Genomic DNA, 16,750 nt, shown 5'->3' with positions numbered 1-16,750 from the left:
GCACAACTAATTTTGGGGAGTTTTGACACCGATCATCTTGTCTCCTTTACTACCATTTAAGGTCTTTTTATGTCATAAAAATGATATATATATATAAAATAATCATATATAAGAAGTTTTATGAATCTCTCTCTTTATCTCTCTGCACTCTCTCTCTCGTAGAGCATGTGACGTCACTTGTCTCTTCTGAAATGACATCCATCACACCCACAGAGGACTTTGCAGTCACTATGGAGAAATAAAAAAAAGGGCTGGGTTTCAATGACCCTTGTACCCAGCAGGAGAGTTGCTACGGCAAACTCACCTGCTGGTTGGTGTTTCAGGAAATGAAGCTTGGCTCCATGACACACTACAACAGGATTAATAACAAAGTAAGTGTTTATTATACAACTATTGTAAATGATCCTGGAAAATATTAACAGTAGGTATGATAATTTTGTAGCTCCCGTTGATGAAAAACTAATTCAAATAAAAATTGGTGCAGTTATGAAAATCCCAGTTTTACTCCACAGAGATCTTTCATGGATATCTTTAAAGAATAATATTTCATACAATCATTCATATTATTTCTATTGGCATCTTTCAGGTTGAATAAAAGAATGGACCTTCATACATGCCTCTGGCTCATAGTATGTGCAACTGGAGGTCAGTATACAAAATTTATTATTTGATGCTATTGTGAACCCAAATGAACAAAAATATGTCCCTTGAATCTGAGTTTCGGTTTTTCTACACGCGCTTGCACACACAACATACCTTGAGCAAATATGTACTTGAGTACTTGCTGTCATGCATTCGTTTGGATTGTTCTGAATCATGGAAAGTTCAGCCAAAGTTTACGAGGTATCTATCACTTTCTCTCCTTTTGCTTCTTTTTGAACTTTAAAACAGAATATAATACACCAATGACAGAAACACATACATTAGTAAAGTTGGTCATTTTTTTTTTGATCATCACACAAACTCTTGTATTTTTTTACAAATACGAACTCTTCGGCTAATTCATTGCTCCCACTTTCCCATGATGTCATTGTTTCTTCAGTGACGGGACAGTTCCAAGTGGAGCCTCTGGATTTGACCGTTCTAAAAGGGTCAGATGCTCGATTCACCGCCATTGTGCAAGGAAAGTGGGAGGTCATGACGTGGAACGTCCGAGGTTTTCTGGTCCTCACCTTTCCCCGAAGTGGTAACATGTCCTCGGCCTCGGAACAGTTTTCGGCCTCCTTCTGCTCTGCCGAGGACACCAGCTGCGTTGCGTTCACCATCCACGACACTTCTCGTAGAGAAGCTGGGCCAGTTATTTGTACCGTGCAAGGAGACTTTGGGTCAAAATCAGCAACGCTACATGTTCAAGGTGCTGTTCATTTGTCAACAGCGACATTCTTATCATATTATATAATTATCAAACAAAAATCTGAGTCAAACTGTCAACATTCATTCAAACTTTTAAATAATGTTCTTGAATATTTGAATTAGTAAAATGTCTTCAGTTTTTTTCCGCTTCTGTTAATTAGAGAGCGGTTCAGTCCAAATCCAGGAGGGTGATTTGAAGGTGGCCGAGGATGAGGAGGTGAAGTTCAACTGCGTGACTTCAGCTTGGTTCCCTAATCCTGTTGTCAGCTGGAAACTGAATGGTGGCCCTGTGGATGGCAACCTATACAACAATACTCACGTACCTCATGGAGATTCCTTCAACTCCTCCAGTGTCCTCAAGTTTAAAGCTGTCAGAAATTCTACCGTGGAGTGTTTGGCGATGCTGCCGACACTAACGAAGCCACTATCCAGCACCGTCTTCTTAGTAGTTGGTAAGAAAAATTATTCAATTCTCAAATTCTTCGAAAAGAATTCAAACGTTAGCAACTATCACACGATGGGCTTGCTCATTTGTTTTCCTTTGTCTAGTCTAGTGATTTTCAACCTTGTTGGAGATACTAGTTTGAAATCCTAACCCTAGTAGGGTTAGGGTTTCAAAGTAGGGTTTAAAACTAGGGTTAGACTAACTGAGACCGACTCACCGAACCACTAGGGTTCGACCGAACCCAGGTTAAGAACTACTGGTTTAGACAATTTGGCTGTCAATTGGGTCATTTTCACTCGCGACCTATGTCATCGGTGTCAAACACAAGGCCCGGGGGCCAGATACGGCCCATCACATCATTTTATGCTGCTCGAAAAGACAAATTTTGCATCGGCCTCACTTGTCAATAATTTAGTAAAAAGTCCTATAAATATTTAATTCTGCCATTTCCTTTGACAGTGCCGAAGCCTCCCGACTGGACTGTCCTGATAGCTCTGGTTTGCTCTTTTGGAGGTGTTGCTTTGCTATTTTTACTCATTTATGGTATATTCTTTTGCTACAAACGCAAGAAAGAAAAAGGTAAATGTCCACAGTTTGAAAATGATCTTGTTTAGTTGCAGATGATACTGTAACTACCTTCAACAAAAATAGGCAATAATAAAACTTGCACTTCACGATGCAATACGGTAAGGTTGAGAGCATTTGTTACAATTTCATATTTTGTCATTGCAGAACCCAACTACAAAGATGAAATGACGTAAGGATCCACTCTACTCAACGTACAATATATGATTTTATGATTTACTTCTATACAACCATTGTTGGTTCTATAGAGAAGAAAAAAAAGTACAATTTCAGTTGCCACTTTTCACATGCCTTCTCCCATTTCTGCTCTTAGTAGAAGAGTAAGAACACAGAGCCAGTTGAGCGGACTGAGACCACCTGGACAGAAACAAGCTCGAGTCAATGCAGGTTATGTGACAGATGGTCAAACAAGTAAGCCCGAGGATTACGAAACACTGCATCCAAACTTTCCACAAACATGATTAATAATTGTATCATGAAACATTCATACCAATCATACCAACGAGCTTCTTCCCTCCCTTATCTGATTTACAGATGTCACTTCAAGTGATCTTACAGTCAGTGGTTACTCCCACTCAACTCCCTCAAATTTTTTTGTGGTAGGTACAGTATTTATTTATTTATTTATTTATTGATTGTATTAATTTTCTTTTTATTTATTTATTTATTTATTTTTAGATACCCGATGCTGTTTATAATAACCACACAGAAAATGGCTACAACAACGTGGATGAAGGTTTCAGAAAACACAGACATGCCACTACTGTGTAGAAAGACTAAACACCTCGGACCCCAAAGACTGAAACAAGTCGTGTGTGTGGGTGGGATGGACTTTAGAAGAAGAAGAAGCTTTCTCAGCACACTCATTGTTATACTATGTGTATTTGGAAAATGAGAATTATATTAATTATATTACCCAACGCTGTACAGTATATTACTATGTGTTCTAATGCATGTTGGATGTCGAATCTTTCTCATCGACTCATGCATGAGGCCACAAAAACCTCTTCAAGGTGATTGAAGGTTGCTCCACAGTGTGGAGCTAGAGACTCACTTATTGGTCTTATGCATTTGAGTGGGAGGAGAGAAAAAAAAAAAAAAAAACCTGTATAAAAGCAAGCATCTCTGTGAGAGGAGCTACCAGAGGCATCATTGAAGACATCAGGGACGTTCTTAACTTGACCTACGCACACGTGCTGCAATGAGTGAGGTAGGGTTTCTTTTTAAGAAGAAAAAAAAAAAAAAAGGTTATCCACATTCAGGTTTGTATACTATTCCTTTCAGAACATTCAGTTCATATATTTGCAGAAATATTTGGAGAAATAAGAGTCAAGTTTGTTTTAATGACATGAAACTGTGTTCAGTTGTGATTTTTAATTCTGTGTGATAAATTCAATTAAAAATTCAATTATTTGAAGACATGTTTACTGACGCATTCAATCAAGGCATCAACGTTTGAGTGGCCTCTGCAATGTTTACCTGCCTCGGAGTTTAATTATGCTGAGAGTGTTGTCAACGGTTTGTTTCATCATCTAAAGTAGACTTGAGCCCTTTACTACATTAAATTAACTAGATAAGAGTGTTAGAAGTTGCTGATCAGTGTAAAAAAGACAATAAAGTGAGATTGGGAAAAGCATCACTGTTTTGCTGACTTGATAAACTCATAGTGGTGTGTAAGAAAAGGGATTTGAAAAATTCATAATGATCAATATATATTCTGTTTTGATGTCCGCGGATTTGAGGTGTTTCTATTTTCCTTTGATAAAAGAAAATATTTTAATCTGAGATTGTCTGTGATTTGTCCTGCAGACCAAACTTAATCCTTCTTCAAAACCATGAACAGATACAACAAAGAAATAATCTCTAATCCACCTAAAGTACCATCATGCCCTGGTGCTGTCAGTCAACTTCTTAATGCATGTTTTGGAATGTGGGTTTCTCCTAAATCTGTAAAATGCCTTTGTAGCTTGCCTCTTTTGAAAGCCACCATCACTTCAGGGGCGAGCTGTGCCAGAAGCAGATGCTCATGTAAATGCACCCCAAAATACATCAACAATAAGATTGAGTAGGAAAACAGAAATGCAAAATGAAAAGAGTTATTTTAAGCAATTCCCAAGTAGAAGCACTATTTAAATATCTCATTCCAGCATTTCTTACATCTTCACTTTTTCTATTTACAAAAGCTATTCTAGGACTACATTCAAAAGATCAAAACCACATACTGTAAACAAACGCACAATCCTTTTTTTTTTCCTTGGATATTCTAACCGGTCATGTTTGTTCAATCAGTCCAACTGCAGGAGTCAAAGACTCACGCTGTCATCCTTATTTCCAGTCTGGTGGTGGAGGGGCTACTGGAGGCTTGTTATGGTGCTAGGATGAGCTGTCTGTGACCCACTTTTGCTGTCTCCTAGTTAAATGTTAATAGATCCTGAGTGCAGCATGGTGTCTTCTCTGGGGAGCTTCAACTATCAGGAGAACTAAAAATAGTCTCCCAACCTATCAACACACTCACTCGGTCACACCGTCAGTCACTCAGTCATTGACTCACTGACTCACTCAGTCACTCACTCACTGACTCACTCAGTCACTCAGCTACTGACTCACTGACTGACTAACTCAGTCACTGACTAACTCAGTCACTGACTCACTCAGTCATTGACTCACTGACCCACTCACTGACTCACTCAGTCACTCAGTTACTGACTGACTCACTGACTAACTCAGTCACTGACTAACTCACTCACTGACTCACTGACTCACTGACTCACTGACTCACTCAGTTACTCAGTCACTGACTGACTGACTGACTGACTGACTGACTGACTCACTGACTCACTGACTGACTGACTGACTGACTGACTGACTGACTCACTCACTCACTCACTCACTCACTCACTCACTCACTCACTCACTCACTCACTCACTCACTCACTCACTCACTCACTCACTCACTCACTCACAGGACAGACACATATCAAAACAGATGGTCAAACATTTTCTCTTTGATTGGTTGTGGAAATTGAATTGTCCCTTATTTCCCCTCATTCATCAAATTTGGTGGTGGAGGCACTGGATTAATAATTTAGGTAGAGCCGAGTGAGAGAGTGATGCTATCTGCGGGGAAACAAATCAAATAGCGCGCCAGCAAAATCAAATTCCCCCCGACTCGTGCATTTATCTCGGAAAAGAGAGATACTAGGTGGAGTCAGGGCTTGGGGGAAAAGAGCTGTATGTGCTTTGAGAGTGAACAAATTGAATCTGAATCAAGCAGCTGTTGCTTCCCAGATGCTGGAACATCTTTGCTTTTCAAAGTGGTTGCATCTTTTTTTCTTGCTTTGGTTGTGCCTGTCAGAGGAGAATAGCTTGAAGCTTTTCTAGCGGGCAGTGTTTATCAATAACATATTTTGGAGAAGAACAAGGGCTTCTCCACTTGTCCAAATATAAAATATAGTGTGGAAAATGTCATTTAGAACAGTGTCATATAAAAACATGATTTTGTCCCCTTCCATCTTTTGTCTTTGCAGAAACAAATATCGACAACCATAATTGGAAACAAAGCATCAGCGAGCCAAGGTATTGATCAAAATGCATATTATTTATTGCTGCAGAAATAGTGACTTTCTGACAATTGTGTGTTCTTTTATTCTAATGGCACATAAACATTATATTGTCTCAGAGGGATTATTTTCGATAAGTGTCCGACAATAAAATTGTTGATGAAATCCACTGGAAGACCTACTTTGCAAACTGGGCCATGTAGTATTTGTTTTAATGTAATTCAAATCCCTTGAGTGTATAAACAGCACAATTTGGCTTCGCTTGTATGGTAGGATCCTTTGAAATTCATAAATGGCTCTAAGTAAAAAAAAAAAAATGCTATCCTGCAAAATTTGAATATGCATGAAGAAAGTAGAAACTCATGCATTGCTTCGCTCCAGTTTGAATTGTTTCAGCTTTTTCTAACTTATTTTGTTTCACATTGCAAGGATTTCACAGATAGCAACATTTTTTTTCCCTGAAATAATCGGTATTTTCAATATGAGGGCAATATCAGTCATTGGATGAACCTTTTTACTCAACTTCTCCTGGGAGCCAATTTGATTGTGACATTTCACTATCTTCTTATGGGAATAATATATTCCCCATCATGCACTTGGGCAATTTGAGTCATTCACAACACACTTGAGAGAGTGTTGTGCTTATGAAACCGACCAGAGTTGGGTATTGATTCTGTGAAGTGGAAACGTGTGTGTGAGTGTGTCCATTGAACTCATGATAGATATTTGAATTGATTCCACTGTCACGTCCCATCCAAAGGTCGCCAGGGCCAACAAAAAGATCCAACTAAATGTAAGTAGGTGAAAAAAATGTCAGGTCACACGAGGAAAGGTCAGCACTATTATAATTCACTGCCTGGTCCACCTGCATGCTGCATGGACAACACAAAGCACATTTATGTGAAAGAATTTATATTAAAACTATTTCTATTGATTTTTCAAATGTTCCGAAGAATCTCCCATAGCTATATTTAAAGCCAAACGACAAATTGTTCATCATCGACAGATTGTCCATCCTGAACTTTAAATTGTAGAAATAAAATAAATAAAAAAAAAGAAACATGAAAACTGAAAAGTGACAATAAAAAAATAAATAAAATACAAAAATAAAATAATAATAATCTCTCCTCAGATGAAAAGCAGAGCAACCTCCCTGAAGACTTTGATATTGATATGGACAACCCGCAAACAGAGAAGGCCGCCGTGGCCATCCAGTCGCAGTTTAGGAGATTCCAGAAGAAGAAGCAGGATATGAAGTCATAAAAGTGGCAAGGCTTGCTGGTTCCTCACATCTGCATGTATACCAAACTGCACCATCCCGAATTCGAAAAGCGGGGTACAGAACTTGAATTTGGGCTCATCAATATTTGGAATCAGTGTATTATTGTATGTAATACTCAAATAATGATCACATTCCAGATGTAGTATCGCACAGATATTTTTTCTTGTGTTTTTTGGATCATTACAATAAAGATCCTCATGTTGCTGTCAATGTAATGCACCATTTTTGTTCAAATTCACATTAAGCCCATGCAAATTCTGCATGATCAAGTCCTTCAGAGGACATCTCAAGTCTTTTTTTTTTTTTTTTAAAGCATCATCATCAGGGTCATTCATGTCAAACTCATGCAGGACACATTGGGGAACAGCCATTTTATTAAGCAAATTTGAATTTTGTGTTAGTTTATCTTTATTCCAGTGCCACCACGGTGAACACCGATGTTAAAAAATAAAATGTGACATTGTTTGTTGTTAAAAACAAAACATCAGAACGAAGACAGTTAGGAATGAAGCGAATCATAGAAATCGACCCAAAAAAACAAAACAAAAAAACTCTTACAGAAGAACGAGTAATATATTCTTCTCCCTTCAGCTAAAAGCGTTAAGGAACAAAAAGTCAAAACGCACCAGGGTAGCCCACAAAATAAAGCAAAAAAAAAAATCCTTATATTATTTTTCGGGTATTTCCCAAATTCTCTCTCTCTATTTTTTTATTTTGAATGGGGGGGGGGGGGGGGGGACTGCTGGATTGTCTCACATTTTCTTTTCCCTGTAGAGGAGCATCACTGCAATGCAGCAACAGTAGATCTAGCGAGGAGCGTGAGCGCCCCGAGAACTCCTCCTAGTGCACTGAGAGAAGGGGACACACTCAAGTTGGCTCACTTTCGAAAGACCAACCATTAGTTGTGGAAACCCGCCATGTTCTAGCCTAACACCACTCACCACCCTGGCACACAAGCGGTGGCAAACTACCTGAAGACATAGCTGGAATGTGTCCAGTACACTCACAACATAATTATTTTTTCATCATTACAGTACAGTATAGAGCAATCATTTTCATAGACTTTTTTTTTTTTTTATCTTCATATTGCACCATTGGAGAATGGGACACAGAAAGATCGACAGAGACGCCATTTCCTAATTAAAACAAGATATGTGCAAACATGACTAAAGACTTTATTAACCAAATCAATTCTTCCCTGTAATATCCACAAATAAAAGTGATTTCTCTTTTTATATATATATTTATAGTAATAAGAATAATAAATCTTCACATTGGATCATTTCATAAGTGTGACAAAATGCTCGGCCGGGCTGTCCGGCTATGATGGTAATCGTCATTGTCTTTGAATTGGTCAGTCCCCATGCATCCATAGGAAATAGATTTTTTTTTTTTTCTTCCAAAAAAAGTAACAATTTGAGAGCAGCTGAAAAGTGAACGAACGGGTGTCAATTTCTTTTGTTCCAAGTTTCATTCCGTGATATTCCATAGGAAAAAAATGACTTCTCATTCTCATTTTCCACTCCCGAAAAAAAAAACGCCAAAAAAAACCCCAAGTTATTATGAAAACATTGTTGCTATGGTAATCCATTTGAATGATTATTAATAGATGTCAACTAACAATTAGTAATAATCACTCATCAATTATAAAGAACGGACAATAATGAAGAGTAAATAACGTTCCCCGTTACTCAATTAGTTTGGCAACACTCTGGGTGTAACCAATTCTGATGTGTGATTTATTTATTTATTTAGTTTGTCATTTTCAAGTGAAAAAAAAAAGAGAAAAGAAATACAAAGAGGAGATGAAAAGGAAGTTCTAAAATAAATAAAAGTAGATTAGTAAAAGTTACCGCCCCCTCTCGGGCATATTTACAGAACTGTGTGGTGAGTCAATTTACTGCACTTGAGTGTTAAGTCCAGTGTTAGAGTGAATTCTAGTCCCGTCCAAGAGCGAGGCCCCTCCCCTCCTGCTGTTATACCAGCGTGTAAGACTTTGCGTAGGGATTGCTGGTCTGTTTGAGATGTCCTCGCGAGTCCAGCAGGGACTCCTGGGAGGTGCTGAGCTTGGCGGCCTGGGCCAGCTCGGAGCCCTCTCTGTGGGGGAGCGTGGCGGCTGTGCCGGGCTGCCACTGGGCCGCTGGGTCCCTGCTGGCCTGAGGGGCCTCTGTGGGTGTCGGGGGCGCCATGCGGGAGGGTCGCTTCAGCGAGCGACTCTTCTGGGGCTCCAGACAGGCCTGGCCCATGGCCGCTCTCTCTCCGCTCGCCGTTCCCCTGGATGAGCCTGAGCAGGACATGCCTCGGTTTAACAGGAAGTCCATGCGAAGGTACGGGGGGAGGTGAACCAACTCGCCGCCTGTGGGACAAGACGCACAAATAAATTGGGGTTCGCTCAAAGGGAACGCTACGGAATATCTTTAAGAATTATAATTCATTTAGACATTACATTTATGTTTATTTTGTTTTTTAATAAGCTTTTTTATTTGAAATATTTCCCCCAAACTGTGGGGATGTTTTCAGGGATTTCTTTTAATCCTAAAGGTCATTTATCCAACTGGACAATGAAACACATCGATGAAAAATCATCCTTAAGGACTTACTGCTGGAAACAGCGAATAGAATGACTAAGTTGAAAGTTCATTAGAAGTTGAAAGTGAAAAATGTTAGTATGTGTCAGGCAGGGATGGGCTTTGGCAACAATTGCCTCACCCGGTCTGTGGGCCTTGGGCACGGCCATATTCATGACCCGGCTGACGTCTTGAGGCTTGGGCGGGGAAGCAGTGAAGCGGCAGATGCCCGATTCGGACGGCGTGCTGGACGTCAGGCTGTCGGTGTAGTCGTTGGTACCGGCGGTCATTTGCTCCGAGGACGTGTCGGAGATGAAGCATTCGGTGATGGTGAACTTGGCGTGCCGCAGCTGCTCCTCCATCTTGGCGTGCTCGTAAGCTCTGGCCAGCTCCTCGTAGGTGGAGGAAGCGCTCTCCGTTGACACCATACTGCTTCGAGCACGGTCTGGATTCGAGGTCCGAGGTTAGCGGAGGAGGATATTAGTTTGTGATGTAACATTGTTAAAGATAGCAGAAAAATGTCATGATGTTAGTGACGTTAATGACAACAATTGCATAAAAATAGACGCTGACCCGTATCCTGAGATGGGCTGACACTGTAGCTGTCACTCTCCTTGTCGACAGAGCCCGCCACTCTTGGCGTGGGCAGCCTCCAATCGGTGCTTAGCGTGTGGGAGGAGACTGGAGGATGTGGGCGGTTCAGGGTCCATTGGCTGGCGTAGCGGTTACGAGCAGCCGGCCCGGCTTTGGCTGTGCGGCGGGCGGTCGGATCTGACAGGAAGCGTAAAAGAGAGATTTATGCAGGATATAATATTTTAAAAAGATGAATGTTCATCAAAAAATTGAGCAATTTTTCTATTTTTCAAGACAATTTCTAATTTGTCTTCGCGGGCCACATAAAATGATTTGACGGGCCGTATCTGGCCCTCACGCCTTAGGTTTGACACCAATAGTTTCTATTACCCATTGACCACCCAGAAGTCATATCTATCAACAAAACAGTTTGACATTCCAGGAAAATTGCATATTTCATGAAGATAAAAAAAAAAGTGGTCCGTACTGGACTTACTGGTTCCTGGTCTGGCATCAGACACGTCTACCAGAGGACCGGTGGCCTGGGAGAGGGACTGGTAATGGACAGTGTGGGTGACTGTGGACGACTTCTGTTTCTGTGTTTCCCCAAAGTCGTTATCGGTCAGCAAGACGGTGGACCTGTCGTCTGTGGTAGCAGTAACAAGGGCAAGCTCGTGGAATTGATTATTTATCGTAAAATGTGCTTGAGCAGTGGTTACGTTTGTGTCGGGCTTACCAACAGTCTCCATGGTGTCTCGTTCCTCAATCAGAAGCTGAGCCCTGGGGATGTCGATGTGCATTCGGAGAGTTTGCTGTTGTTTGTTGACTGGTTCGGCCGGTCGTGTGTTTTTACTGGGAAGTGTGAATGAGTCCTTCGTGACAAGTTCTTCATTAGGCGTAATCATACTAAAGTACGGCTTCTTACCTCATGAGCATCTCCGCCAAACTTTTTGCATCTAGGGAACAAAATGATGACATCATATTGAATGTGATGATGAGAAAACGATCAGACGTAGGTGGCCTCTTTTCCCGTCTTACCTCGCAGTCTCTTCAGCCTCTGTTCTCGCCTTCTCCTCCGCAGTACCAGTAGTCCGATGAAGACGACGACAATTGCCACCAACACGCAGGAAATGGTCACCATCATCTTCAAACCTTCACCACCGCCAGAGGTGTCCTCACTCACATTGGGTGCCTTCACCAGTGGGGCAATGGTGCCTGCCAAGGGATAACATTGTGTTATGACAAACAGAATAAAAAAAATAAAGATAAATACATAGATAAATGAAAAAAATATATTTGCGCTGAAAATTTCTACTTACTGCCATCATAGCTAAGCGTGGCAAACTTGACCCTCTTCTCAGCGTAGCCAGCGCTGTTGTAGATTTTCATCTGCAGCTCATACCAGGTTGCCTCCTGCAGATCGTAGAGGATGTAACTCTTGGTGAGGGAGGTACGCTGTGCCGTGGTCCATGACGGCGACTCCATTGGCCGATACTCCAACGTGAAGGAGGTGATCGGGCATCCGCCGTTGTTCCAGCCGTTGAGATTGAGCTTTACTCGAGTGGCATTAATACTGGTAAAGAGCTCCTGTTCTTTGGAGTACTGAGGTTCTGAAGAGATGATAAGATGATAAGAATCAACCCAATTATCTCTCTATCTACACATGCTAACTAGAACCTACAACAAATCAACATGTCTCTCACCTTTGCCATGTGTCTTTGCTTCAATGATCTCACTTATGCGTCCGGGCCCAACGCCATTCTGGGCCGTAAGAGTGAACTTATACCAGGTGCCGCACTTGAGGTTCTCCAACCGGTAGGAGCGCTCACTCGGGCTGATGGCGAAGTTGCCCCACTGTTCGCTGTTGTCCTCGGAATATTGCAAAATGTAGCCTAGGGTACAAAATCTCATAATCAGTTTAGGAGAAGTAGTGTGAGAGATGATGGTGTAAAATTCCACATTTCTCCAACCTCTTATGGAGCTGCCACCATTGTCTCCAGGTATCCAAGACAGCGTGATGGAAGTTGTGGTTGTCTTGGTCACTGTGAGGCGAGGCTGGTCAGGTGGAACTGAAGAAGACAAACACAATATTTTTTTGCAAATGAAATAAGATGGGGCACTAAGCTATTATGGGAAAAAAAAAAAAAAACAATACAAAATATCTAAAATTATTCAGATGCACTACTTTTGTCGAAATTTAGCTCCTCTATTCACTTCAGCATAAATATTTGGGGAGCTGCCAAGATGCCACAAGATGGCGCCAAAGTGGCTTTAATTGCTTTGGTCACGACATAAACACTAAATCGATGGAAGAAGATTTAAATAGTTCCAAGGGTTACATTTCCTACCTTGAACCTGCAGGTTGAGGACGATCTTATCGGAGCCGAAGCTATTGCTAGCGACACAAGTATAGTTCCCAGAGTCCTCTGCTTTCACTGTCCGAATAACAAGGCTTCCGTTACCATGGACATTACGCCGACTGTCAATCACAACAGGAGCAGGGGTTCCGTTGCTGCAACAGAGACGTACATGTGAATTCAATTAGCTTTTCGTGCTAAATGGGCAGTCATGGTAGTCGATACTCACATCTCCTTCAACCACTTGATTGTTGGAGAAGGATCTCCAACCGCCTTACAGGGCAACACAATGTCTTTCATCCAAGGTGTCGTGACTGTCCTGTTGAAGGTCAAGATGCGTGCTGGAGCTAAAAATAAATAAATAAATACATTTGCGGTAATAAATGGAATGACCTGGAATTCTTCTAAAGCGACTGCTTCAAACCAACTTGGCTGATTTTCTGTTTGACTTCATTCCGTTTTTTGGTAGATCTGTCAGGAATTTTTTTTTTTTTCAGATTTTTACAGTCACACATATGGCGCCATATCTTCATCTTGAAGATAACGTTCACAAAATACTCTGATAGCCCTGATAAGAGATCCCGGGTCCCGACAACTGTCGGTTTATCGCCTTATGCGATCGTCCACGTTCATGCCAAGATGCTGAAGGCCAGAGGTAAGGTTAGGAGCCTTTTACTGATGTTATGCAGCGATAAGAATGGTCATGAATCCTTTTCATAATTCGACTTGCCTTCCGCCATGGGTTTAACAGTGATAATTTCACTGGCGTTTCCACGGCCGGCAGCAGTGACGGCCACCACCCAGATGCTGTATTGCCGGTTTCTGCTCAAGTTGGGGATCCGGTAGAAGAACACATCTGGTGCTGCCTCAAACTCACTGCTAACCTGTGTGACGCAAGATATTCCACTCTGACCTTTTCTGTTGCACCAAAACAAATACCGTCGCACTTAACAGAAACATTCCGAAAAAAGCAACTAGCGCTCGAGTGCTTCTATCAGATTTTCATTCCATCTTTATGGAATTATGGAACAGAATTATTACCGTGGGGTGCGGGTTGGAGCAGAAAACGGTATATTTTCTGATGATGCCGTTCACTTTGAGAGGAGGAAGCCATGATACAAATACTACTGAGTTGGAAGCAGCTGCTGCCTTCACACCACCAGGAGGACCAGGGACTGAAATGACACCCACGTTATAATGCTATTTCCATTTTTGTTACAATATGACAAACATCCTTTCGGTATTTTAATCACAGAAACGACCTACCGTCCTCCTTGGTGCGGATGTAAATCTGTTCACTGCGAACACCATCGCCCGCTCGGGTGAAGGCTAACACCTGGATGCTGTAGTTAGTGTATTTCTCCAACCCGTCCAACTCCAGTGACGGCTTGGAAGATGTTACATTCCTGATCTCTCCAAGCTCTGAGGACAGGAAATGAAGACGATTCAGTCAAGTCCATATCTTTCTTCTTAGTGTAAACTTAGTGTTGCCATTGCTCAAACTTAAAGGTGTCAAATGTGAATGTCAAAATAAATAAAAAGTTTAAAAATGAAGTATGAATGCTCGTTTTATTTTTCGTTATTTTAACACAAATTCATCTTAAGATTCAAAATTTTATACAATTCACAAGATAAAGCACATTTGGCTTGGGCTCAGCTGGTTATTCAAAACACTTTTTTTTCAGTACAATATATATAGTTTGGATATTAAAGTAAATAATACATCTATAAAATATTACTAGGGATTCTTTTTATTATTATACTGTTCACTTTGATGAAATGCCCCCCACACATACTGAGAGTGCCTACTGTTCCCATGCAAACTCCTCATGGCTGTCAAGTCCTTAAGCGTTCATTTTTAATTTGCAGGCCAACATGATGTGACAGGGCAGGGGTCAAAGGTAATGGTGCTGTCACAACCAAGTCCCGCTCACGCAAAGCCAGCTTGTGACAATAGCATAGCATCTTATCTGACATCCAAATCGCCATGGAGAAAGAAAATGATTCCTTGTCGGCTACCCACAATGCACCTGGATGACTCCAAGCTGCAACTTACTCACTCACCAGCATCAATAACAAACCTTATTACTCAGCATAACACCATTTTTCTCAGCTCATAGCAAATTTGAGAATATACACAAATTACAACTGAGTCATACTGAGACCAAGCCAAGTCAAGATCTATTTTTGCACATTTCTGCAGGCTCTCATGAGGATGTTCAGGAATCAGAGTGACCCACTTGTAATCTCAAAAATATTTATCTGGAAACAAACCAATGCAAAGACCTTATATGATGAAAAACATTTGAGAAGGAATGCAAAGGGCAAAAGATTCTAAATGTACAGTACCTCCATCAGGCAGATTGGCCCAGTAGATAACCCTGAAGCCCAGCAAGTTGCCATTCAGAGCATCTTTAGGAGGGGTCAACCAGGAAAGAGAGATGACCTCTGGAAACGTAGCTGTGGCTTGGACGTGTTCTGGGGGACGACTTGGAACTGGTGGAGGACAAGAAGAGGAGAGATGAAACAGCATCCACTATAAAATATTGAGGAGATACACTTGCAGTATCCTCTCATCACCACTAGGTTGTAATGTAACCTCACTCATTGCTTTTTTTTTTGGGGGGGGGGGGGTATTATCTTACTATGTCTTACTATTTGGTGTCAATAAAAAGTTGAATGGTGATGTTGCTTTCTTACCATCCTCCAGTGTAGTGGCAGCCACCTCAGTGGAAGATGGCCCAGTGCCTGCACTATTGCTGGCTTGCACCACAACGCCGTACTGGGTGAATTTCTTGAGATTGTCCAGCACTAAGCTTTCTGCATTGTCACCCGTTGTCTCCAGGCTAATTACGCTGAACTGGTAGTTTCCACCTGAGCTGTATTCTCTATAGCCCACTTGGTAGCCTTTGATTGCACCATTCTGGAGATGTTTCTTAGGAGCCTAGCGGAGAAGCAGAGTAGAAGTAAAATTTGAATAAAATATAAAATATTGTATATAATATACATACTGTACATAATAAAATATAACGTTTTAATTTAAAACACTGTAGAATAAAAACAGTGAATACACAATGTTATTTTTTTTGCATTCAAAGTACAAAATAAACAAGAGTAACTTACCCTCCATGAAACTTTGATGCTCTGAGAAGAGAGGGCTTCCAACTGCACATCCTGAGGGGGTCCGTCAGGGGCTGGAGACAGATTTATAACACTTTTTAATTCACCAGCAAGCTGTCGGCAAAGACAAATATGTCTAAGTATGTCTGGATCTGGATGTTTGCACAAATGGGATGGCTTTGGTTTAAAAGGGGGCTGCTTGCCGATGAGTGGAAAAAGGGGGGGGAGGGATAGATAGGGGTAATTTGCAGAAAGGGGTCCAAACGCACTCTATTGACCATTGTGTGACATTTACTACTGAGGCCGCTAATTGAAAAGTTCTGCTTTTAGTGCAGGGTCAGCGTGTGTTCAATAATGCAAAAAAGCCAATGGGGCTGATGTCACCGGGATGCTAATGAATTGACCTCGTCATTGGTGACCCTTCCTGTCTGTATTCGCATCTGACAGTTATTGGTGTAATTGAGAAGATACAATAACATACTTGGATGTCATCAATAAAAACATACTCAACATAAAGGCTTTCTAATAGGTGGACATAGTAATTATTTAAGATATTGCACATCTATTAGATCTATCTACGTAGACAACATTTTACCAGCTTCATCGGTGGTGATGGTGAGCTCATTACTGGCCTCGCTCTTTCCGATTAGATTCTTGGCAAACATGCGGATGTTGTAGGTGGAAGATGGGTGCAGGTCAATGATTGTGGCCTGGTTGAGCTGAGGTGAGACATCTTTGGTCTTCTGAGCGGTGTCCCAAGAGGCTGTAAAAGGGGATTATTATTATTATTATTAAACCTGATTTGCTTCAGAAAAAAATAAGATCATATTCAGAATGAATGCAAAAATAATAATGTAGAAAAGTTGCTTCTCTGATGAAAATAAATATATAAAAATTTGATGACCAGT

The 16,750-nt window shown here is 41.1% G+C and overlaps 2 protein-coding genes across 3 annotated transcripts in view; one reads left to right on the top strand and one right to left on the bottom strand.

Moving 5' to 3' along the window:
• The first annotated feature begins 316 nt into the window (after positions 1-316).
• Positions 317-3,694, top strand: igsf5a (immunoglobulin superfamily, member 5a). The gene is made up of 9 exons (XM_085936387.1): positions 317-371; positions 587-645; positions 1,043-1,354; positions 1,515-1,805; positions 2,258-2,377; positions 2,531-2,555; positions 2,697-2,794; positions 2,918-2,982; positions 3,062-3,694. The coding sequence occupies exons 2-9, from the start codon at positions 600-602 to the stop codon at positions 3,152-3,154; spliced, it is 1,050 nt and encodes a 349-aa protein (XP_085792513.1). The 5' UTR covers positions 317-371; positions 587-599; the 3' UTR covers positions 3,155-3,694.
• Positions 3,695-7,987: 4,293 nt separating this feature from the next.
• LOC147043284 (cell adhesion molecule DSCAM-like) overlaps positions 7,988-16,750 on the bottom strand; it is a 44,592-nt gene continuing 35,829 nt past the window's right edge. Inside the window, exons 15-33 of one of the 2 annotated variants that reach the window (XM_085935533.1) lie at positions 16,438-16,605; positions 15,846-15,916; positions 15,423-15,666; positions 15,072-15,218; positions 13,989-14,144; positions 13,764-13,897; positions 13,453-13,606; positions 12,952-13,069; positions 12,714-12,877; positions 12,336-12,434; positions 12,069-12,257; positions 11,685-11,975; positions 11,404-11,580; positions 11,291-11,321; positions 11,102-11,217; positions 10,853-11,011; positions 10,366-10,563; positions 9,935-10,237; positions 7,988-9,581 (exon numbers count right to left, since the gene is read on the bottom strand). In XM_085935533.1, the coding sequence (XP_085791659.1) occupies positions 9,202-9,581; positions 9,935-10,237; positions 10,366-10,563; positions 10,853-11,011; positions 11,102-11,217; positions 11,291-11,321; positions 11,404-11,580; positions 11,685-11,975; positions 12,069-12,257; positions 12,336-12,434; positions 12,714-12,877; positions 12,952-13,069; positions 13,453-13,606; positions 13,764-13,897; positions 13,989-14,144; positions 15,072-15,218; positions 15,423-15,666; positions 15,846-15,916; positions 16,438-16,605 (3,299 nt within the window). In that variant the 3' untranslated portion in view covers positions 7,988-9,201. Of the gene's footprint in view, positions 9,582-9,934; positions 10,238-10,365; positions 10,564-10,852; positions 11,218-11,290; positions 11,322-11,403; positions 11,581-11,684; positions 11,976-12,068; positions 12,258-12,335; positions 12,435-12,713; positions 12,878-12,951; positions 13,070-13,452; positions 13,607-13,763; positions 13,898-13,988; positions 14,145-15,071; positions 15,219-15,422; positions 15,667-15,845; positions 15,917-16,437; positions 16,606-16,750 lie in introns of both variants that reach the window. The other variant, XM_085935532.1, reaches the window with a different exon arrangement.

This window comes from Syngnathus leptorhynchus, chromosome 17 (genome assembly GCF_054491065.1).
Source record: "Syngnathus leptorhynchus isolate UIUO chromosome 17, UIUO_Slep, whole genome shotgun sequence".
Taxonomy (NCBI): Eukaryota; Metazoa; Chordata; class Actinopteri; order Syngnathiformes; family Syngnathidae; genus Syngnathus; species Syngnathus leptorhynchus.
This window is presented reverse-complemented; position numbering and strand designations above follow the sequence as displayed.

Coding starts and splice junctions, on each gene's coding strand:
- igsf5a (XM_085936387.1), top strand. CDS start 600: ATGGACCTTCATACATGCCTCTGGCTCATAGTATGTGCAACTGGAG. Junction 2,556..2,696: donor AACTACAAAGATGAAATGAC/GTAAGGATCCAC, acceptor TTCTGCTCTTAG/TAGAAGAGTAAGAACACAGA. Junction 2,983..3,061: donor CTCCCTCAAATTTTTTTGTG/GTAGGTACAGTA, acceptor ATTTATTTTTAG/ATACCCGATGCTGTTTATAA.